The 23306-nt window shown below is 49.4% G+C and overlaps 1 protein-coding gene across 2 annotated transcripts in view; it reads right to left on the reverse strand.

The window, feature by feature from the left end:
• LOC134408169 (transmembrane protein 87A-like) overlaps positions 1-22643 on the reverse strand; it is a 36877-nt gene extending 14234 nt beyond the window's left edge. Inside the window, exons 1-12 of one of the 2 annotated variants that reach the window (XM_063140317.1) lie at positions 22482-22643; positions 18309-18375; positions 17013-17101; positions 16741-16842; positions 15563-15625; positions 14757-14963; positions 12187-12274; positions 9703-9767; positions 8093-8276; positions 3507-3606; positions 1607-1700; positions 1415-1494 (exon numbers count right to left, since the gene is read on the reverse strand). In XM_063140317.1, the coding sequence (XP_062996387.1) occupies positions 1415-1494; positions 1607-1700; positions 3507-3606; positions 8093-8276; positions 9703-9767; positions 12187-12274; positions 14757-14963; positions 15563-15625; positions 16741-16842; positions 17013-17101; positions 18309-18375; positions 22482-22634 (1292 nt within the window). In that variant the 5' untranslated portion in view covers positions 22635-22643. The remainder of the gene's footprint in view (positions 1-1414; positions 1495-1606; positions 1701-3506; positions 3607-8092; positions 8277-9702; positions 9768-12186; positions 12275-14756; positions 14964-15562; positions 15626-16740; positions 16843-17012; positions 17102-18308; positions 18376-22481) is intronic. The other variant, XM_063140318.1, reaches the window with a different exon arrangement.
• Positions 22644-23306: the final 663 nt, after the last annotated feature.

Below are 23306 nucleotides of genomic sequence, written 5' to 3' on the forward strand. Positions count from 1 at the left end.
ATGCGACACACATAGGACCCACGTGGCTAGCTAGAATGCAGGTGATTTGGGGGAAAGTAACAGATTTAGCTGTCCAGGAGAGGGATTCTGAAATGGGAAGATGGTCTTCCACTACCTAAAGATTAAAGTTATCTGTGTGTGTGTGTGTGTGTGTGTGTAAAAAAAGCACTCTCCAACCCTTAGGCAATACTACCTAAAGTTGGCATCCATTGACTCTTTACCTAGAGTTTACCCCCACCCCCTCCACCCTTATGGTTGTGCTAATACAAGCACAAGAATTCCTTTCGCTCTCTGATGCACAAAGGGCTCGGGTATGTTCCAACCACTGCTGGAAACAGATCTGCATAACCACAGGCTTCTCTGCTTTTGGGTGGGTTGGAGGAATCGCCATATTGCTGCTATCGTTACAGCAGCTCTCAGCGCAACCAGAAATCCGCTCTGCGCCCAGCCGAGGCCGTTTCAATTGAGTTTGCAAACCGCCTCCTGCAATCCCATTCCAAGGCTGGGGCAGGCCACAGATGCCCGGACTTCTCCGTCGACACGCAGCCCTTTTCTCTCTCTCCGCTCTACAGCCTCAAGAGGAGACACACCCCCAACGCTCACTCCCTGCTTTGCGTCTTTCTACGTCGGCCCCAACGAAGCCGTCACCCCACGGTGGATCCCGGATTTGTTCTGGTGGACCAAGATGGCTGCCCACCATTTTTAAACACAGTTGCGTGTGGGCAACTGGGCAAGTAGGCCTTCCCGTGGGCTACTAGACCCGTTTTGAGAGGACGAAGCCCTGCCTACTCCGCGTCCCCACGTAAAACCACAACTTCCTCTCTCACGCTGCCCCTCTGCTAGACGAAGAAGAGATGAAGAAAAGGGTGCAGAGCTAACACAGGCCGTTTCTACGCCAGCCTGAAAATCCGGGCTGGTCACGGCCGAGTCCCTGTGTGTCCAACTGATGCACAAGGACTCCCGGGGGCGGGGGGGGGGGGGGGATGAGCACGGGTTTTCCCAGATATAAATAATCCCTGGGAAAACCGGATTCTTCCCGCAGTCTCAGGATCATCCTGAGAGTGCAGGAAGTGTGGGCGCACGTCCCGGCTTCTTCCCTCCTCCCTGCAAGTAGCAGGGCTCAGTAGAGGGAAGGAGCCGGGCCGGGAGGAATTGGGGGGGGAGCAGGATTGGGGCTCCCCCCCCCCCGCTTACCTTTTGCTGGAGCGCGAGTGAGCTCCAGCTCCTATACCTTTTTTAAAAAATGGCCACCGCGACTCACGCGGCATCCCTCCTCCCATCCCGGGCATCACACTGGCCGTTTGGACACGATCCCGGAAGGAGGAAAGTGTGGGATCGCCCCCTCCTCCTTCTACACCCGTACGGTGTAGAAGGGGCCACACGCAGATGCCGCCACAAGTCCCTAGGAAAGGATATCCACCAGACGATGCAGGAATCCACAAAAGCCAGGAAAATTTCGCAGAAGAGGGCGACTTCGTTAGTTTTCTCCTCGGGCTGGAGGGACAATCAGAGGCTGAGATCGCCGGTCCAAGGTTCAATTGCCCAGAGGCGCACACAAAGGTGCACACACGGTCCCGTCCCTGCCCCGGCAGCGTTGCCCCCTTACCGGCTTCACCCTCAGGACGCCCTCGATGATGGAGAAGACAAGGTACATCAGCCCGACACCCACGACGCGGTTCAAGAGAGCCCCCAGCCGCGGCCTGTCGGGAAGAAGCAGAACTCAGTCAAGCAGCAGCAGCAGCAGCAGCAGGCCTATCGCAGAGAAAATCGCTCTGGCTCAGGGGTGTCGAAGCGCTTTCCGCCCGAGGGCCGCCTGCCGTTGCAGAGAAGCTTCCAGGAGTGGGGGCGGGGCAAACACAAGAGAGGAGGGGCCAAAATAACAGCACTGTTCTAAACTCTGACTGTCAGTCACTCAGCCTTAGGAGAGGGCCTTCTCAGTGGTGGCCCCCCAATTATGGAACCATCTCCCCGACGAGGCCCGCCTGGCACCAACACTGTTACCTTTTCGGTGCCAGGTCAAGACTTTTCTTTGCTCCCAGGCATTTAACAGCATATGTTGAGTTTCATCTGACTCCAGAGCAATCTATGGCCTGGCTGAGAGTTTAAAACTTGTTTTAAATGTTAGCTGTTTTTATGGTTTTAAGTTTTGTATATTGATTTTTTAAATGTTCAGTCTTTTAATCTTTGTAAACTGCCCGGAGAGCTTCGGCTAAGGGGCGGTATATAAACGTAACAAATATATAAATTCCAACTTTTTAGGATGGGGGAACAAGCGCAGAAACTGTGAAAACAAGACTGGTGGTCAGGTCTTCTGCATGCAAACCACGTGCCTCCACCACTCCGCCGTGGTCCTCACTCCCCCAATGCAACCTCCCCACCCCATCCCTGTTCCCTGGCCATTACGCTCACTTGTTGGAAAAACTTCCTGACTGTTAGAGCAGTGCAACGGTGGAATCAGTTACCTAGGGAGGTTGTGGGCTCTCCCACACTAGAGGCCTTCAAGAGGCAGCTGGACAACCATCTGTCAGGGATGCTTTAGGGTGGATTCCTGCATTGAGCAGGGGGTTGGACTCGATGGCCTTAGAGGCCCCTTCCAACTCTACTATTCTATGATCAGGAAAAACGTCCTGACTGTTAGAGCAGTGCGACGGTGGAATCAGTTACCTAGGGAGGTGGTGGGCTCTCCCACACTAGAGGCCTTCAAGAGGCAGCTGGACAACCCTCTGTCAGGGATGCTTTAGGGTGGATTCCTGCATTGAGCAGGGGGGGTTGGACTCGATGGCCTTGCAGGCCCCTTCCAACTCTGCTATTCTATGATTCTATGATAACAAAGCAGTTAAGAACATAAATAATCAATCAATAAATATAATTTAATACATAGTGTAATTATCAAAATTAACGCTAAATCTAATTTTCAAAGAGCACCTTTTATACACATTCAATAAAAATAATACAATAAAAACCGTGCTTAGTAATCACAGTATTTTATTTATTTATTACATTTATATCCCGCCCCACAGCTGAAGCTCTCTGGGCGGTTCACAAAAGTTAAAACAGTAAACATTAAAAAAGCATACAAAATTTAAAAACCATCAATCTGCATAGGCCAAATGCGTTTCGACAAGGTGTCTTCTTCAACGGCCAATTTGCCGAAAATATACATAAAAAGCAATAGTAACTGCCTCAGATACAGGAACAGGAATTGTAATTTTTATTATTTAAATAATATAAAAGTAAATAAGACTTACCCAGGCTGTTATGTACTTCTGAAGAGTTGTTTAGAAAGGGGCTGTGATGACTAAGCACGGTTCTTATTGTATTATTTTTTATTGAATGCGTATAAAAAAAAATGCTCTTTGAAAATTATATTTAGTGTTAATTTTGATAATTACACTACATATTACATTATATTGATTGATTGATTATTTATTTCCTTAACTCCTTTGTTATCAACTGTTCAGTGATTGGTTAAGGTTAGCTCCGTTTTCTTGCGCCCTTACACTCACTTGACAATGCCGTATCCCAAGCTAGCGATGATGACCAGCACCCGGGCCAACATCCGTTTCACGGCACACAGGACCTCGGCGAAGATCACCGCCCCTTGAACTGGAAAGGAAAGAGGAGAGAAGGCGTCACTGGCAGAGGAGGCGCACGGCGGGGGCAGGCTGGGGAGAGCTTCCGCTGGGATGGTGCTGCTCGCCTCCTAACAGATGTGGAGAGGTGGGATTTCTTCTTTTATCATGACATCTGTATCGTTGCCTTTTCTCCTCTTGCAAGGAAGACATATATTTTATTTATTACATTTATATCCCGCCTTTTTTCCTGCAAAGAACCCACAGCGGCATACATAATCCTCCTCCTCTCCATCTTATCCTCACAACAACAACCCTGCGAGGTAGGCTGGGCTGAGAGTCTGTGGCTGGCCCAAAGTCACCCAGTGGGTTTCCATGGCCGAGTGGGGGGCTAGAACCCAGATCTCCTGACTCCCAGCCCAACACCTTAGCCACTACACCACAATGGCTCCGCTTCCCTCCATTTTATGCTCATGACAACCCTGTGAGGTAGGCGACTGGCCCAAGGTCACCCAGAGAGTTTCACGGGCGAGTAGAGGCTAGAACCTGGGTCTCTCGAGTCTCAGTTCAATACTCTAAGCATCACACCAGACTGGGATCATATACAAAGAGCTGCATTGGTCTCCAAATAGGGGACCGGTCCAATTCAGGACAGTGGCTTTGAAAAACCTCTTGAAAACACATCTGTATTCCCAGGCATTTGCTGATTTTAATACTCTGCTTCTCTTTCTTGTTATTCCTGTCTTTATCTTTCATTTTAATTGTTCTTTTAACACATTTTGTATGCTGCCTGCGATTTGAAAACGAAGGGCGGCATATAAACATTTTAAATCATAAAGTTCGACATGGATGATGATGGTGATGATTTCAGGTGAAGACCTTTCTTTTCTCCCAGCATTTTAACAGTCTATAAATAAATTTTAACTTGGGTCTTTTAAATTTGTAATTTTGCATTGCTGTTGTTTTGATCTGGTTGAGCTTTTATATTGTATTTTATATTATGGTTTTATACTGTTTGTTTTATACTTTGGATGGTTTTAATTTTTGTGAACCGCCCAGAGAGCTCCGGCTATTGGGCAGTATAGAAATGCAAAAAATAAATATTATTATTTTTATTATTTTATTATTTAAAGCATTTTTATAGCACCACCTCACCATTTCTGGCATTGAGGCGCTTTACAATAACATATAAAACAATTCCATTAAAACACCCAACCCACATTAAGACAGTTCCATTAAAATCCTCACCCTCAAACCCTCAAATTTATTGCATTCTTATACCGCCCAACAGCCGAAGCTCTCTGAGCGGTTCACAAAAACTAAAACCGTTCAAAGTATAAAACAAACAGTATAAAAACATGATATACTGTTTGAAGACCTCCATCACTTGGAGCACCCTTCTCCCTCCTGCTAACCACCATAACCTTGCTAAGGAAGGGCTCCTACTCCACATCCCACCAACATGTTTGGACACCTGCAAGTCAGGGCAGAACCTTTCCTGCTGTGGCCCCAAAGTAACAGAAGGAGACCCCCCAAGGAAGTGTTTCTGTGAACACCTGATATAGCAAAGCCCACTTTGGGAGGAGAACTGCTTTGACCATGAAAGTACTCTTCAAATACTTCAAAGGTTGTCACACAGAGGAGGGCCAGGATCTCTTCTCGATCCTCCCAGAGTGCAGCACACGGAATAACAGGCTCAAGTTAAAGGAAGCCAGATTCCAGCTGGACATCAGGAAAAACTTCCTGACTGTTAGAACAGTGCGACAATGGAATCAGTTACCTAGGGAGGTTGTGGCCTCTCCCACACTAGAGGCCTTCAAGAGGCAGCTGGACAACCATCTGTCAGGGATGCTTTAGGGTGGATTCCTGCATTGAGCAGGGGGTTGGACTCGATGGCCTTGTGGGCCCCTTCCAACTGCTATTCTATGATTCTACGACTTCTCAGAGGCCTCTGGATGGCCGCTGTGGGTGCTGGCTAGCTGGACCACCGGCCAGACCCATCCAACGCGCTCTTCTTAGTCCTGCCGGTTGCTCTTGCAATGGCTTGTGGCTGATGCAAATAAAAATATGTGTTCTACTCTGTTGGTTGCTTCTGAGGGATTTTAATATCCTTTCTATACTAATGTTGTCGGCTAGATAAGGCACCTCAGGTGCTGCAGGAGCAGGTCATGAAAGCACCGTCAGTTTGCTTGTCTGGGTACTAGGGCTTTGCTGGATCACGCTGTTTCAGCGTCTGGCCATTGTAAACTTTTTGGTCAACCAACTCATTCTCCTGATGTTCATGATCGTATCTCAGCATGTCTTTCAGATATCTCAGCTTGGTTGCTTCATCGTCGTTTGAAACTTCATATGGCAAAGACTGAATTGCTCGTTTTTCCTCCTAAACCTTCTCCTCATCTCTCATTCTCTCTTACTGTCAACGATGTTACACTTACTCCGGTCAAGGAAGCTCGTAGTCTTGGCTTTATATTTGACTCCTCGCTCTCCTTTATTCCTCATATTGAGGCAGTAGCTAAATCCTGTCGTTTTTTTCCTGTATAATATTGCCAGGATTCAATCATTTTTGTCTGTCTCTTCTGCCAAGACTCTTGTTCATGCATTGGTTATTTCTCGGTTGGACTACTGCAACCTTCTTCTCACTGGCCTTCCTTCGTCTCACATCAGTCCGTTGGTTTCTGTTCACCACTCTGCTGCTAAGATCATCTTCTTGGTTCGCCGCTCTGACCATGTTGCTCCACTTCTGAAATTCTTTTCAATGGCTTCCAATTCACCTCAGAGTCCAATATAAACTTCTTCTGTTGACCTACAGGGCTTTTCACAGTCCAGCTCCTTCCTATCTTTCCTCTCTCATCTCACACTATTGCCCCACTCGTGCTCTTCGCTCCTCTGATGCCATGTTTCTCACCTGCCCAAGGGTCTCTCCTTCCCTTGCTCGGCTCCGTCCATTTTCTTCCACTGCCCCTTATGCCTGGGACGCTCTTCCAGAACATTTGCAAACTACAAGTTCAATCGCAGCTTTTAAAACTCAGCTAAAAACTTTTCTTTTTTCTAAAGCTTTTAAAACTTGATTTTGATCTGACTTTTATACTGTTAGTTTTACTCTACCCTGTGTCTGTTTGGTGCATTCTCTTCCCCTTCTTATTGTTTTATTATGATTTTATTAGAATGTAAGCCTCTGCGGCAGGGTTTTGCTATTTTATTGTTTTACTCTGTACAGCACCATGTACACGGATGGTGCTAAATAAATAAATAAATAAATAATAATAATAAGAAGAAAAAAGCGTGGAGAGGAAACTCCAGATGTTGAAAAAAAGATTTACTGGTGAGACCAACACATCTCGGAAATCCTTCCTCAGGGGCACTATATATAATTTATTTTAGTTATTTACTCTACTTTTAAACCGCCCAACAGCCCAAGTTATCTGGGCAGTATGCAACATATAAAAAAGCATAACATACGAACGTAACAACAGCAAAACCAAGATAAAACCAGCCGCAAATGATACCAGTACATAAAAACAAATTAAAGCCAGCAACAAAATGAAATACTAAAGGCTTTAGAAACAGTTCTTAAAATGGTTGGAGAATAAAAAAAGGTCTTCACCTGGTGCTGAAAAGACCATAATATAGCTGCCAGGTGAGACTCTCTGGGAAGAGCATTCTACAGGTGGGAGTGCCAACAGTGGGGGCTGGTGGCTCCGATGTCAGTGGGACAGTGAATCCGCTCCGGGTTTCAGTCAGAACCAGACGGGACTCTAAAGCTCCACCCCTGGATAACTCCTTTAGGGTTCTGATTGGTTCTTACTGAAACCAAGTGGAGATACCGTGCCACTGACCGTGAAGCCACCAGCCTGCACTGGGAGCCACCACTGACAAGGCCTGGCCCCGTATATTTAATATAACACAGTGGTTCCCAAAGTGGGTGGTACCGCCCCCATGGGGATGGTGGGATTGCATAGGGGGGCGTTAAGAGGCAAGGGGACGGCAGGGGGGCGCTCAAGGTGGTCTTTTCCAAGAAGCGCCTCTCCAGAAGGTCTTAAACCCCAGGGATGTTTTTATGGGAGAAAGTAGTTTGGTCCCACAACCCATATAGGGGAAGAATCCACACATGTATTAAGACCGTTTAAGAAGAGTCCTTTTAACGGTGAATTGAAATGTTTCAAAAGCACCAAAACGCGAATGAAGAGACATACCCTGCTGGGTGTGCCCCGCCACGCTGGCTGCAAAACAGAAGCGTTCGCTCTCTTTTCCCTCCCTCCCTCGGCAAGCCTGCAGCAGGTAAGGGGCACTGTTTGTGGAACCAAGAAAATTTTTGGGAACCACTGATATAACACATATTTCCCCACCCTCCGTTTGTGGTGCCATCCTATTTCCATTGTGGGTTTTTAACCAGTACGCTACACCACATCACACTGGAGAGACCCAGCCAGCCAACCCAACCAGGATTCATTTTGCAAAGCAAGTCACCACCAGCCAGGCTGCACCGCTTGGCAGAGGGGCGCCCCATGAGCACTACTTACCTGACACTCCTTGGCTCTGGATGCTCTGGAACTCGGCGTAGAAGACGGCCTTCTCCAGCATGCCCAAGAGGATGACGCCGCCGATCCAGAACTGGATACGCAGGATGTCTCGCCAGTAGCAGGCCAGGAGGGACAGCCACAGCACCCCGTAGAGCACATAGACGATACACATCACCATATAGAACTGCAAGGCAGGAGGAGAGGGGAGGAAGGAGAGGGCCGAGGTCAGAGGATTTATTATTATTGCTATTATTTATTGCATTTTTATACCGCCCAACAGCCCAAGCTCCCTGGGCGGTTCACAAAAATTAAAACCATTCAACGTATACAAACAGTTTAAAAACATGATATAAAATACACATTAAAAACTGATTAAAAACATACCATACGTGATTAAAACATCTTTAAAACATCCTTAAAACGTCCTAAAATTCCACTGGGTAGGCCTGCCAGAAGAGATCAGTCTTTATTGCTTTTTTAAATTCTAAAAGACTGTCTAGTTGACGAATCTCCTCCGGCAGGCCATTCCATACGTGATTAAAACATCTTTAAAACATCCTTAAAACGTCCTAAAATTCCACTGGGTAGGCCTGCCAGAAGAGATCAGTCTTTATTGCTTTTTTAAATTCTAAAAGACTGTCTAGTTGACGAATCTCCTCCGGCAGGCCATTCCACAGTCTGGGAGCATTATTATGTATTTATATACTGCCCCATAGCTGAAGACAGTGGGGAGGGGGCAAGTAGGGAAACAGAGACCACCTGGGAGAGACAAGCAACCACGTCTCCCGACACAGCTGTCCTTGGGCCACCCGTACACAGCATTTGAGAGCAGCCTCCCCCAACTTGGAGCTCTCCAGATGTGTTGGACCAACACATCTGGAGAGTACCTGGTTGGAGAAGGCTGTCGTGGAGTTTCATGTCAAAAAGGTTTCTTTATTTTTCTATACGAAACATAAAAACGTTCTAAAAACTTTTAACCTAACTTGTACAACACTCAACGTTTCAGACCTTGTGGATTCTTCGTCAGCAGCTGTACAACGGAACGAATTACTTTTCTAAGTAATTATACATTCGAAACCGTATAGATATTTTTTTACAAGATTGCAGTTGTGTTCATTCTGTCTCCGTCAGCAGTCAAACTGTTCTATAAGGTTTCAAATGTACCGTATTTCTTTGCTTGTAAGACGCACACTAATTTCAGTACCACCAACAGAAAAAAAAACCCTAAGACGCACCTGCGATTCTAAGACGCACCCCATTTTTAGAGATGTTTATATGGGGGAAAAAGTGCGTCTTAGAATCGAAGAAATAGGGTATAATTACGTAGAAAAGTAATTCATTTCGTTGTACAGCTCCTGACGAAGGATCCACAAGATCCGAAACGCTGAGCGTTGTACAAGTTTGGTTTAAAGTTTTTAGAACGTTTTTATGTTTCGTATAGAAAAATATAGAAACCTTTTTGACATTTCTTTGCACCAGAGCTGGTTGCCTCTTTTTCCTATAGCCTTTTTGTGGTACTTTCCCCCACTTTTTTCACAACTGTTGTAGAGTTTCAGCCACACTCACGGGGGGGGGGGGGGGGGATAAATCAACGACGGCCCCCAACTCACCACCATCAGAGGCCATTCCGAGGCAGAGATGTACTGGTAATGAGGATGTTTCATCTGCACGTCAACTGTATGTTGCAACAGGAAAGGAGACACATGAATGAAAAGGTTACTGAGTGACTGGTGGTTCTGGAGAAGAAGCTGCAAGGCACAAAGATGGCCATCCTACACCTGGGAACACGCCCCCCCCCCCCCGCCCCAATCCTCCCCATGGTTGTCACAGCCCACCCAAGCTAGGTTTACTCCTAGGTATGTCTCACCAAGTTTAATGGGATTTGCTATCATAGAATCCTAGAATAGTAGAGTTGGAAGGGGCCTATAAGGCCATCAAGTCCAACCTCCCGCTCAGTGCAGGAATCCACCCTAAAGCATCCCTGACAGAGGGTTGTCCAGCTGCCTCTTGAATGCCTCAAGTGTGGGAGAACCCACCACCTCCCTATGTCATTGGTTCCATTGTCATACTGCTCTAACAGTCAGGAAGTTTTTCCTGATGTCCAGCTGGAATCTGGCTTCCTGTCACTTGAGCCTGTTATTCCACATCCTGCACTCTGGAAGAATCAAGAAGAGATCCTGGCCCTCCTCTGTGGGACAACCTTTCAAGCGTTTGAAGAGTGCTACCATGTCTCCCCTCAGCCTTCTCTTCTCCAGGCTAAACAGGCCCAGTTCTTTCAGTCTCTCCTCATAGAGCTTTGTTTCCAGACCCCTGATCACCCTGGTTGCCCTCCTCTGGACACGCTCCAGCTTGTCTGCATCCTTCTTGAAGTGTGGTGCCCAGAGCTGGATGCAATACTCAAGAAAACATGCACAAGATTGCAGCCCCAGATATCCAAGATTAAACAAACAAACAACAAAAATCCACCCTGCCCCCCCACAGAAACACAATCCCGTGATTTCTCTTCCAGTATTTAGATCGGCATTTAATTCCCACCTGTGTCAGCTTTTGACTACTGGGTGGTTCCTGCCTTTTAATTTCAACTGTTTTGGGGTGCAAACTGCTGCACGTTTTAACAGAAAAAAGCCCTGCTGGCTAGGAAATGCCGGGGCGTGTCGGGCTTTTTTCTGCCTAAACACGCATTGCATCGCGCCTTTATTGACGCAGTTCTGAGTTTGTCATTACGCAAGTTTTAATTGTGACATTTGATTGACTTTGATGTTTATGTTCTCCAATGGGTCAGGTTAGCTGCTCTCAATTTCAGATCAGCAGGATACAGACACATCAAAGCCCTAGTTGAGAACATTAAAGCCCTCAGCTTTTACTTAGAGAAGAAAACAAGATCCCAGCCCAAACTGAGAAAGCCTTGAAAGAAAGTGGCAGGGAACGTTTTGCTCTTTGCTGAATATTTCTCTCGCAGAAATATTCTGCAAGCAAGGAAGGGAACAGAAGACTCAGAGCAGAGAGGAGGGCAAGTCCTCTCTGAGGGGGCTGGCCTGAAGGATTCGCTCTGCCTTACACTCCCCAATCTCAAATGTCCTAAAGTGAAAACAGGGAAGCAAAGGAAGAATGAGGCATCCGTGCTCTGACACCCATTCTTCAAAGACAAGAGATGAGCCTAGAAGGGCTTCCGTGTCTTCTTCTCAGTGACCCACACAAAGAACGGAGCCATATTTGGGAGGAACTATTGAAACATGATGTATTTTGGGGTGGGGTGGGGGAGGAGTTGGTTTTTGGAAGATAAACACCCCATCTCTTATCGTCAGTGGAGGCTGCTGGCTCCTACGCCAGTGAAGCAGTGAATCCGCTCCGGATTTCTGCCAGAACTCAAAGGACCATGTTTTTTTCGAATGTCGCTTCCACAGGGAGGAGAGAAATAGATTTCTTGGCCTTCTTATGAGAAAATGCCCTGGAACAGCCTTCCTCAACCTGGGGCGCTCCAGATGTGTTGGACTGCATCTCCCAGAATGCCCCAGCCAGCTGGCTGGGGCATTCTGGGAGTTGTAGTCCAACACATCTGGAGCGCCCCAGGTTGAGGAAGGCTGCCCTGGAAGGACACCCAAACAGTATTTGGAATATTTTCTGGCAGGTACAAACAAGTTAACAACAGACTTAGTGGCTAAGTTCCTCTTCTCCATACAAACGTCTTGCAAATCGACTTCATCTTAATTGTAACTTCTATCCCATGCTGCTGTTGCTTATCTTTTGTACCAGGTGTTCTAACTATGCCTATATATTTTAAATTTGTGTATGTTTTAAATGACTCTTTTAGCCTGTTCGTATAATGAACAAATGACTGTGATTTTATGGTTTTAAATTAATGATTGTTTCTATTAACAATTAATGTATTGTTTCTATTGGGTCTGCGATCGCATAATAAAAATGTAACGTATGCTCCTTTTAAGTTCTGACGGAAACCCGGAGCGGATTCACTGAGCCACTGGCACTGGAGCCAGCAGCTCCCACTGCCTGGCGTACCAACAGAAGGTGCCTCTGGCCAGCCCTGGTGAGAACAGCCCTTTCTTTGCCCCAGGACACATCTACATTTCACTCACTAAAGAGCGTCCAGCTGGGAGACGAGGTGTTGATGCTGAGTATGAAGACGTACGGCCCGTCGTCCCAGGTTTCGGCTACCACGGAATCCTAGGTTGAAAGCCAAAGACATTCTAGGTGAGCCAAGAATCTGCAGTGCCGCCTCAAAATCATGACAACCTGGCATCTCTAGGTATGGCTGGGAAAGGCCTGTGCCTGAAAACTTGGTGAGCCAAGGCTAATCAACTCTGGGCTAAGAACGTAACAAGAGCAGTGCTGAATCAGACCGAGGCCCTGTCTAGCCCAGCAATCTGATACTGGTGATAATGGCCTGGTTTGCATGTAATGCCAAGCCATGGTGCAGTTTGTTGAAACCTGGCTTACCACTGGGTCTGTTCACATGATACGGCAGCGTGTCTGAACCCATCCTCCCAACCAATCATGGTTTGTTAACCCATCACAAATAGAAGCCTTGGTTTTTTGTTGGCTTATGACGTTTGGCTTGTTGGGATGTCTGAACCCAGAACCTGTGGCTTATCCCTGGCTTGTCTGTGCTGCTGGTCTGCCCTGAAACAGAAGCACCCGGCAAGAGCAGCCTGAAAACAAAACTGCTCTGAAGGCTGGCAAAATGGGTGAGGAACAAACCAGAAACAGGGAAAACAGCCCACGGTTTGTTTGCGTGTCTGGACAAAGCAATTTATTTATTTATTTATTTATTTATTGCACTTAGATCCTGCTCCCATAGCCAGGGCTCTCTGGGCGGTTTACAGAAATTCTAAAATTGAGGTAAAAACAAGTATACAAAATTTAAAACTCTAAAACATAGAACATACACACATAAAGCATTAAAAACCGATTAAAAACTAAACATGTGGGTAATTAGGATGTGCCGCCATATGCCTGGGCAAAGAGGAAAGTCTTAACCTGGCGCCGGAAGGATAGCAGCGTTGGCGCCAGGCGAGCCTCGTCAGGGAGATCGTTCCAGAGTCTGGGGGCCACCACCGAAAAGGCCCTGTCCCTCGTTGCCACACTCCAAGCCGCTCTCGGAGTAGGCACCCGGAGGAGGACCTTAGATGTTGAACATAGTGACCGGGTATATTCACGTCGGGAGAGGCGTTCCGTCAGGTATTGTGGTCCCAAGCCGTGTAAGGCTTTATAGGTTAAAACCAGCAACTTGAATTGGGCTCGGAAACATACAGGCAGCCAGTGCAAGCGGACCAGAGCAGGTGTTATATGGTCGAACCTTCTGGTTCCCAAAATCAATCTGGCCGCTGCATTTTGCACGAGCTGCAGCTTCCGAACCGTCTTCAAAGGCAGCCCTACGTAGAGCGCATTGCAGTAATCTAACTTGGAGGTTACCAGAGCATGGACAACTGAAGCCATGTTATCCCTGTCTAGATAGCGGCGTAGCTGGGCCACCAACCGGAGTTTGTAGAAGGCACTCCGTGCCACTGAGGTCACCTGAGCCTCAAGTGACAATGATGGGTTTAAAAGAACCCCCAAGCCATGGTGAACATAAATCAGGGTTTAGCATTATGTGTGAACGCAGCCAATATATAGCTGTCATGATTAGTAGCCGCCAATAGCCTTTGCCTCCAGGAATTTATCCAAAGCCCCTTTTAAAGCCATCCAAAATGGTGCCCATCACCACGTCTTGTGGTAGCAAATCCCATCACTGTGTGAAGAAGTGCTTCCTTTGATCTGTCCTGAATTTCCCACCACTCAACCTTTTTTAAAAGAGCCTCCTCTGTGTAACTTTCTCTCACGGAGATTCCCCTGGTCAGTCTGTCTGCCCTTTTCTGGATCTTCTCTAACTTTACAATATCATTTTTGAGGTGTGGTGACCAGAACTCGTAGATGGATTCCTGGGCCAAATCTACACCAAGCAGGCTATAACGGCATGAAAACGGTTTGAAAAGGGTCTCCGGAGTGTGTCCTGGGCCCCAACAGCTGTCACTACTGTTATAAACAGTTATAAAGCAGTAGTGAAGACGCTGCCCTGGTCTGATTCAGCCCCCCGGATGCCGAGGAAAAGGTTGCTAAACCCACGCGGCACAAGCCAGCCAGGCAAGCTCGGAGAAAAGCCGGCTGACGTTAAGAGAAGGTGGACATTCAAGCGATGCATGTCGAAGGGTCCCACGGCTTGGCACAGACGTCCCACCGGGGCCTCCGCCTTTAGCAGGCGTCGACGCACTGGCATCCCATGAGCGATCCGTGGAGACTCAGCTAGGAGACTAAAGGCAGAGTGGCCGGGCTGGGCTGGCTGTTCTTAAGAACATCAGAAGAGCCCTGCTGGATCAGACCAAGGGTCCATCTAGTCCAGCAATCTGTTCGCACAGGGGCCAACCAGCCATCAGCCAGGGACCCACAAGCAGGACATGGTGCAACAGCACCCTCCCACCCATGCTCCCCAGCAACTGGTGCACACAGGCGTACTGCTTCTGATACTGGAGATAGCACACAACCCTCAGGGCTAGTAGCCATGGAGAGCCTTCGCCTCCAGGAATTCATTTAACCCCCTTTTAAAGCCATCCAAATGGGTGGCCGTCACTACATCTTGTGGCAGTGAGTTCCATAGTGACTAACCACCCACCTGGTTCTCGTTCTCCCCGGCCTTGGGTTTCGTCTCGGCCTGCCCCGCTGCTTTCCCATCCGCTGGGGGAGGCGGCTTCTCCGCAGGGAGGTCCTTGGGCTTCAGCCCCTCTTTTGTCCCCTGCTTGCTGGCCATCACTTTGTCCGTCTCGCCTTTCTTGGCATCCGACGGTTTGGAGACGTCCCTTTTCTTCTTGCCCGCCGGGGGCTGATGGGGAAACAGAGACGTTGGCAATGTCTGGGGAGGAAGGAGACAGCCCCCACTCCCACATTCCCACAGCAGCCACACACTCATGGGGCAACCCCTCCCTCTCCCCCCACCCCACCCCGGGAAGAGGCAACGGCTGCACGTATCGCTTAACCAACGTTTTACTGGTGAAAAGAAAATCAGGCGCCCTTCCTCTGCCCAACCACAGACTTTATGGGAAGCGGAACACGGTACGAAGAAACCACACAGCAACTCAGAAAACCACCACCGTTCGGGGACAAGGGTAGAGCTGTAGGTCTAGTGAGGCCGACGGCACCGCCCCAGCGAGACCCTAGAGCGCCACACCGCCCCCTTGCAAATACAGGGCAGGACTTAAGGAAGGGTACGTCTAACAGGTGACGGGGCCCGTTCTGAGTCCCACCTGCACTGGGTCACGCTGGCCTTTTCAAGTCTGAGAGCGGATTCTCCGCCCCACCGACATCGGAGCCACCAGCCTCCACTGCCCACCTGCTCCCCCACAGGTCCATGGGCCACCCAAGCCAACCCCACCCCCACCCCCCTTCCCCGCCCCTCCCCCAGTCCCCAGCATTCCGACGGACCGAACTGGTGACGTGCTGCTCTTGCTTCAGCCTTCGGGGCGCTGGGAGTGTCGAGATTTGCAGCTGAAACAGAAGGGGGAAGAGATGGTCACGTTTGGGGTGGGGGCGCTTTGCCTCCCCACCCCCCACTCAGTTTGCTTTGCCGTTCCTACACTTTTAATAAACCTGCCCTCCACAGTATACACTTGGAGATAACCTTTGTCTCCAAATTGGCCCAATGGACACGTCCTAGACGGGCTCCTTGCCCCCACCCACTCCTTGGTCAAAAGAGTAGCCGTGCTCCCCCCTGCCCCAGGCTCCAGGGGGGATCCCCAGCTTCCACCTAGCTTCGGGGGGGGGGAACCTGTGGCCTGACAGATGTTGTTGGGACTCCAACTCCCATCAGCTTTAGAAGGCCACAAGTCAGGGGTGATGAGTGCTGTTGTCCAACCACATTTGGAGGGCCGGTTTTCTTCTCTACGTTAGTCCAACTAGAACCCCCCCGACATGCATGTGCGTGCGCACACACCAAATACAGTGGGGCCCAAATCCTCCCCCCCCCCCACTCATTCTGTGGCTTTGTAAGGCCGTTTCAGCAGGGAACATGGAGAGACGGGGGTGGAAGCTGGACCATTCTACCAGTCCTGCTGAAAGATGACTACATTCCCCCCCTCATCCCTCCTCTTCCCTTTTTCCTTGCGTGTCGTGCCTTTTTAGATTGTAAGCCTGTGGGCAGGCACTGTCTCATTTTACTGTGAGCTCCTCCTTTTCAGCGGAGGAGCAGGATAGAAATGCTCTAAATCAGCCTTCCTCAACCTGGGGCGCTCCAGATGTGTTGGACTGCATCTCCCAGAATGCATTCTGGGAGATGCAGTCCAACACATCTGGAGCGCCCCAGGTTGAGGAAGGCTGCTCTAAATAAACGAAGTCTCCCACCCACCTACCCAGCCTCTTCCACGGATTGCCTTCTCCCCGTTAGGAATGAGACAACATCACCTTTTGCTCCCATGCCTCCCACCTTTGAGCCCGCTTGCCCAGCCCTGCTCCCCCAAACCCTCGCGGCATGGGGCTCCTTCTTCCTGACCCAGATCTCTACACAAAAGGTTCCCTCCTCCCCAACCCAGCTGAGGCCCCCCATCAACTGGGCCAGCCTTCTCCCTCATCATCGCCACACCCGGCCGCCATTTTGGATTTCCCACCTCGTGGAGATGGCCGCACGGGGTCTGGGCGCTGTGCCAAACGTGCAGGCCGCCCCTGTCTTCGTTCTCCCGACTCTTCAGATAGGCCAGGCTTTCGTTTCTCTGCGAGGAGAGAGGATGATGACCGGGGCCTGGCGCACGGAGTGCCAAGCAGGCCGTTCGCCAGGAAGGGGTTCAGTTTCCCCTGTGTGGCAGGCGCGGCCCTCCTGTCCCCACCCCTGGCATCCCACAGGGGCTTCCAGAATCGCCCCCACCCCACCCCAGCTGCTCACATTTACGTAGACTTCGTTGTGACAGTGGAAGCTGCGAAGGTACCAGGTGATGCTGAGGGGCGCCTCCGGGCTGCAGGTGTCCAGCGGAACTGCCAAAGAAAACACGGTTAGCCCAAGACTCCAGGAGGCCAGCTAGAGGCCCACGCTGCCCCAAGCTCTGCGCTGAAACTGGACTCACCCAGCCACCTCCAAACTGGTGCCCTCCAACTGCCTTGGACTACAACTCCCATCATCCCACTGGCCATACCTAGAGATGAGAAGGGCTGGAAAAAACCTGAAAAAATCCAGGGGGGGGGGGGGGAGAAACAGTTTTCTCCCATTTTCCCCGGAAGGCCTTTTGGGGGGTTTTCCCGAAAAATTGGGAAAAAATGAAGAAAAAATGGATTATGGCATGTTTTATTTTAGCATGATGAATAAAATGTTTAAGACAAGGTGTTCAGATATTTACTTCTCCAAATGACTTCTAAAAACTATGTACAGTATCAGATTATCACAATTCCTGTGCACCGAGGACAAGCAAGTCCTGGGTTGCAAATTGAGACTACAACTCTCACATGCAAGAGCAGGATGCATTTCTGCCTCTAGGGGGCAGCACTGCCACTGAAGCAGGGACTGAAACTGATAGTGATGGATTTAAGTCAGAAAATGAGTCCGATTAAATTTTATGTATATTCATTGAACCTTGGTTTCCCCCTTTTTCTCAGTTCTTTTTATGGGAATGGGGGCTTTATGTCTTGACACTGGAGGACTAGCGGAGACATAAATAATTTTCTTTGTTACTAACGGTGGTGGTTTCTTCTGTTTTTTTAAATTGATTTTTTGCCTGCTCCTCATAAACTGGCAGAACCAAAGGGGCTCCTTACAGTTCAGGCATTCCTAACAGTTCAGGAGCTTGTAGCTCCATTTGTTACCAAAAAAATAAAAATAAAAAAGCAAATTCAATTTGTAATAATAGTTTGATTACGCTGTACTTTTATTATACCAAATGTAATAATTTTATGCCAAACCAACTTGGAATTACATTTTATGTTCCTAAAGTCACAAAGTGACTTTCAATCTGTAAAAAGTGCTAATATTGCATTATTTCAATTTTCCTGAAAATTTCCGTTTGTCTCTGAAACCCTCCCCCCCCCCCGGGGAAAAAAACCGTTTTTCCCCCATGGCTTCCAAATTTCCGGAAATTTGACATCTCTAGCCATACCAGCTGGGAATGTGGGGAGGGGCAGGGCAACATCTCTGCATGTGAGCATGTTGGGGAAGGCGTGCCGTTTGCACGCGCCCCTTCACCGCACTTACATTTGAGGAAAATCCTGGTCCCCTTAAACATCGTCTTGGGCAAGAAAAACAAGTTGTCCTTTTGGTTCTGAAAAGGAAGGATAGCAAAAGGGGTGTTGAGAGTCCCACGCGGCCCAGCGTTTGGGCCAATTCCTCCAAAAACAAACCATCTCAGGCCACCATGGAAGAATTCTCTCCTCGCTCCTGAGTCATGAAAGCAAATACCCTGAGGCCTGGGCGGAGTGGCTTCGAGTGGAAAGTTTTAACCTTAACACAACTCCTGGGGCGAAGGAGGTGCGGAGGAGCGAGACCAAAGCAGTCCTCGCGTTCTAGGCAGCATGTTCCAATGGGCACAGTTTCCAACAGGAGCGAGCGTTACAACTGAGGCCATACATCGAGAGACAGGCAGGCGCAACGGCAGAACTACCTACTGCAAAAACCCCTCTGCCACAATTTGTTTTGAACCCCTCCAGGTAAACTGAACTTTACACTTGTGGTTTAGTCCTACATCACTGGTCTTCCGTCTCCCGCGGCACTCCGGGGGAAAACAGGCGCTGCTACCTATGAAAACGGCTTCTGTTGCCCTCAAATTGAATCATGTTCAGTAGGCCTGACTTGCTACCAACAGAGATGGCCTTTATCGGCGGTCCAAGTTAGCCATGCAACCTGCTATTTTCCAGCGTTAACAAATACTAACCCGAGGGCAAAGTTCCATCGTTTTTTATTGTTTTATAGCTTTGTAAACCCCGAGAACAATAAAGAAGACTCACACCTCAAGATAGCCCTTATCTTGCATGGGGGTGTATTCCGTTATAGGAACACCTGGCCCCAAACTGGCAAGCGGAGGCAGACGCTTAAGAACCTACAGAACAAACCCTCTTGGCCCAGAACCTGGAAGGCAACAAGTGTCAGGAAAGGGGCTACTACAGCTTGCTTAGGAAGGCGGTTACTACAGCTCAAATGTTGATGCCAGAGAAAGCCGGCGTTTGATCAAAGCATTTGGGTCAGTCCCCTCTCTTACACAAGCCCTTTCCCTTTGCTTACTCGCTGCAAGTATTTAACTGGTTTTTCGTGTAATTCGCAGGCGAAGTGAGGCACACCACCTGGAAGGGCCGAGTTCCCCTTCACAAGAGGATGACAATTCCACCATGCCATCCTCTTGCTGGCTGGCTGGCACTGGCAGGAGCAGCTGCTGCAAAAGACTTCCTGCCCCCTCCCAGCCAGGGAACACAACGGCCTTAGAAGGCCCAAAACAACAGATGCAACACTGATTCACAATAGCAGAGGGAAAAGACAGTACTAGGAAATGCATTGGTAGGGAGGTTATGGATCCCCTTAGCTGGAACCAGGTGGGTGGGGCGAGGGTGGGGCGATACCTCCAGTGAAAGCACTGAACTGCACAGCCGGCCCCGTCCACGTGGGCAGCAGATGTAGGCATTACCCAGGGCAGCGTGGCAAGAGAAAGAGTTTTCTGTCTTGCTGCTGCCTCCTGCTAAGCCCTGGGCGTCTGATTTCTTGATCAAACTCGTTCCACTACGCTCAAACAACTTGCATTTACTTATAAAGAGAGGCAAAAATCCCCAACGTCATGAGCTGCAGAAGCAGACGTTCACATCCTGAAAACAACCCAACAGAGAGGCGATCTTTGGTACCCTTTCTTTCTCCCTCCCTCCCTCCATATTCCTATCGTTTTATACGGCCTTTCTCTGCCTTCTATGGGACGGCCTTCCCTGTAACACTCAGACACAGGAGGCCAATTTTTCTCTCCTCTCCTCTAATGACTCTCCCACGTCCCTTTTAATAGGCTCCTCTCCCACCTACAACACAACAATCCCTAACAACTGCCCACAAAAGGATTCGAAATAAATCTCTACTCGAAGATCTCTGCTGTTTTAGCAGACTAAGACAGCTACGCTTAGGAATACCCAAGTCTCCTCCCCAGAAAGCAATTTTATGCTTCTTCTTCTGCCCAATAACATTCTATCTGCTCCCTGTCGTATAGCGTGGCCATTCCGCCTCCATCATTGAATGGGCAGCTTCTTTTAGCATGGCCACTGTTGTGGTTAAGAGGATGAGCAGGGAGTCTGGTTCAAAAAACACGCAAGGGCTCCACTGGATCAGGCTCAAAGGCCTCTCTAGCCCAGCATTCTGTCCCCACAGAGGCCATCCAGATGCCCTGCTGCGAAGCTCACAAGCATCACCTGAGTGCAAAAGCCCATGTTCCCCAGCAACTGGCATTCAGAGCCATACCGCCTCTCAAGCTGGAGATAATATAACGCTATTACGACTAGTAGCCGCTGATAACTTTATCTTCCACGAATTTGTTGAATCCCCCTTTAAAACCATCCATATAGGTGGCCAACACTAAAACTTTGGGACCACACTGCATATGGACATGGGAAACGGGCATATACCGATCAAGCCTTTGGCCATAGGCCATCCCGCATCAGGAGCAGAAAGCAGGTACCCCCCTGACCACAACAGCTCTCCCAAGAACGGCACTACTTTTCCCCATCAGAACAACTGGGGTCCATTCACTTGTAGTGAGGGAATTAAAACAGGGCCCTCCAGGGTCTGGTTCAACAACACAAGGATCTCTGTGCAAAGAAGATGTGGCACCCCTGGACCTTTCTCTGTGTCGCCCGAGACACCCAGCGTTGGGGAGGCAGGGTTTTGACGTCACTGCCACAGTGCAATGTTTTGCCTGCTCCATGGGAATGAACGGCAATTACTGCAACCTTACACAGACGTGGGAAAAGTGCATGCAACGACCCCCATGGAGTGGAGGCCAAGTCTGAGACTCCTGCAGGTGACCAGAACATGGGGATTAATAAATATATATATGTGTTGGGGAACTGAACCACTCCCGCTAGCCTTGCTTCAAGTATCTTTCACGTGCTGGTCTGGAGCAAGACTGGCAAAAGCGATGCAGCTTCACATGCTGGTAATCCCCACATCTGGGTCGTCTGCAGGAGACTCGCTGGCAGACACCTCATACCCCACCCCAGCCCCTGAGAATTACACCTGCTCTTATCTTGAGCCATCGAAGTTTATTATGCAGTCACAGACTGGTTCAGCCAGCTCTAATCTGCACGGCCCCATGCTTGCTTTCGAAGGTTGGCCACACTCCAGTGTGTGAGAGAGCAGGATGTGTGTTGCTTTTTGTTTGCGAGAGGGGTTTTACACAGATTAATAATAATAAGATTTATTTCTTACCCGCCTCTCCCTTTGGATCGAGGCGGGGAACAACATTAGAACAGGAATCAATACATCTTAAAAATTCTTGATTTTTCATTGATCTGGATAGGCCTGCCGGAAAAGGCTAGTCTTTAAAGCTGCCTTAAAATCACAGAGAGTTAATTTTACGAATCTCCTCCGGCAGGCCATTCCACAATCTGGGGGCGACAGAAGAAAAGGTCCTCTGGGAAACTGATGTCAGCCTAGTTTTAACTGACTAAAGTAAGTTCACCCCAGAGGACCTGAGTGTGCAGGGCGGACTATATGGGAGAAGGCAATCCCGCAGGTAACCTGAATCCCAAACCATTTAAGATCCATATCAGTGTAATGCCTCCATTAGGGGGTCAATCAAAAGATGGCAAAAAATGGGCAAGCTTTCAAGATCTGCAGATCTCTTCATCAGGCAGGCAAGATGTTACTGATGAAGATATGGGGAGCTCCCAAAAGCTTGCACATTTATTTATTATTGATCTTCTGGTTGACCCTTAATGGAGATATTACACCAATACGGATTTGGGGGTTTTGCTCACGGCTAACACGGCCTTTTTAGTGCCTTGGGGTAATGCACATTAAGTACTTAATGTGCATTTCTATAGGGATGCTTTAGGGCGGATTCCTGTATTGAGCAGGGGGTTGGACTCGATGGCCTTGTAGGCCCCTTCCAACTCTGCTATTCTATGATTCTACTTACATGCCCATATATGTGAACCTGGATATATTGTTTTCAATTAATCCTATTAATATTGCTGTTTTCTCCCCCAAAATGACCTATTCCCCCACTTTCTCGTCTTGGGGCTCCCTTGTCCAGGGCTGGGGGGAGGGCAGCACTGACCCACAGAGGGCCCTCCCCACACAACTCAAGCCCCTCCCCCGCGCCCCTCTTGTCGCGACAAGCCCCGCCCCCTCCCACGTGACGCCGCCCGTCGCGACAAGCTCCCCCCTCCTGGCGACACTCACGTTGCCGGCCGTGAGGCGCCATCGTCCGGGCTCCGCCGGAGCTCCGCCAGCCGGCCCGGGCGCCAGCGCGGCCCCCGAGAGCAGCAGCAGCGGGACCAGCCGGAGCGGGAGCCGCGTCCCCGCGCAGCGCGCCAGGCGCCGACCCGCCGCCATCCTCTTCCGGAACCGCGAGTCACGTGGGCGCGCGGGGGGCGGGGCCCGGAGGGAGGGGTCGGGGGAAAGTGACAACTGCGGGGCGGGGCGGAGGTGGCTCCTCCCCTTCCTTCCTCCCTTCCTTCCTGCCCCGCCCGCTTGTCGCGGCAAAGGGCCGGGTGCAAAGAGACAACCCGGAGGAAAAACGAAAGGCTGAAGAAGAAGAAGAAGAAGAAGAAGAAGAAGAAGAAGAAGAAGATGATGATGATGCACCCCTCTCCCCCGTCCTCCGCACCAGGCGTCATTTTGTCCACCGCTATCAGGTCTCCCCTTAGCCTCCTTCTTTCCAAGCTGAACAATCCCATTTGATCATAGAATTGCAGAGTTGGAAGGGGCCTCCTAAGGCCATCTAGTCCAGCCCCCTGCTCAACGCAGGAATCCACCCTAAAGCATCCCTGACAGAGGGTTGTCCAGCTGCCTCTTGAAGGCCTCTAGTGTGGGAGAGCCCACAACCTCCCTAGGTCACTGGTTCCATTGTCGTACTGCTCTAACAGTCAGGAAGTTTTTCCTGATCATAGACTCATAGAATAGCAGAGTTGGAAGGGGCCTACAAGGCCATCGAGTCCAACCCCCTGCTCAATGCAGGAATCCACCCTAAAGCATCCCTGACAGGTGGTTGTCCAGCTGCCTCTT

Source organism: Elgaria multicarinata, chromosome 13, assembly GCF_023053635.1.
Source record: "Elgaria multicarinata webbii isolate HBS135686 ecotype San Diego chromosome 13, rElgMul1.1.pri, whole genome shotgun sequence".
NCBI classification, from domain to species: domain Eukaryota; kingdom Metazoa; phylum Chordata; class Lepidosauria; order Squamata; family Anguidae; genus Elgaria; species Elgaria multicarinata.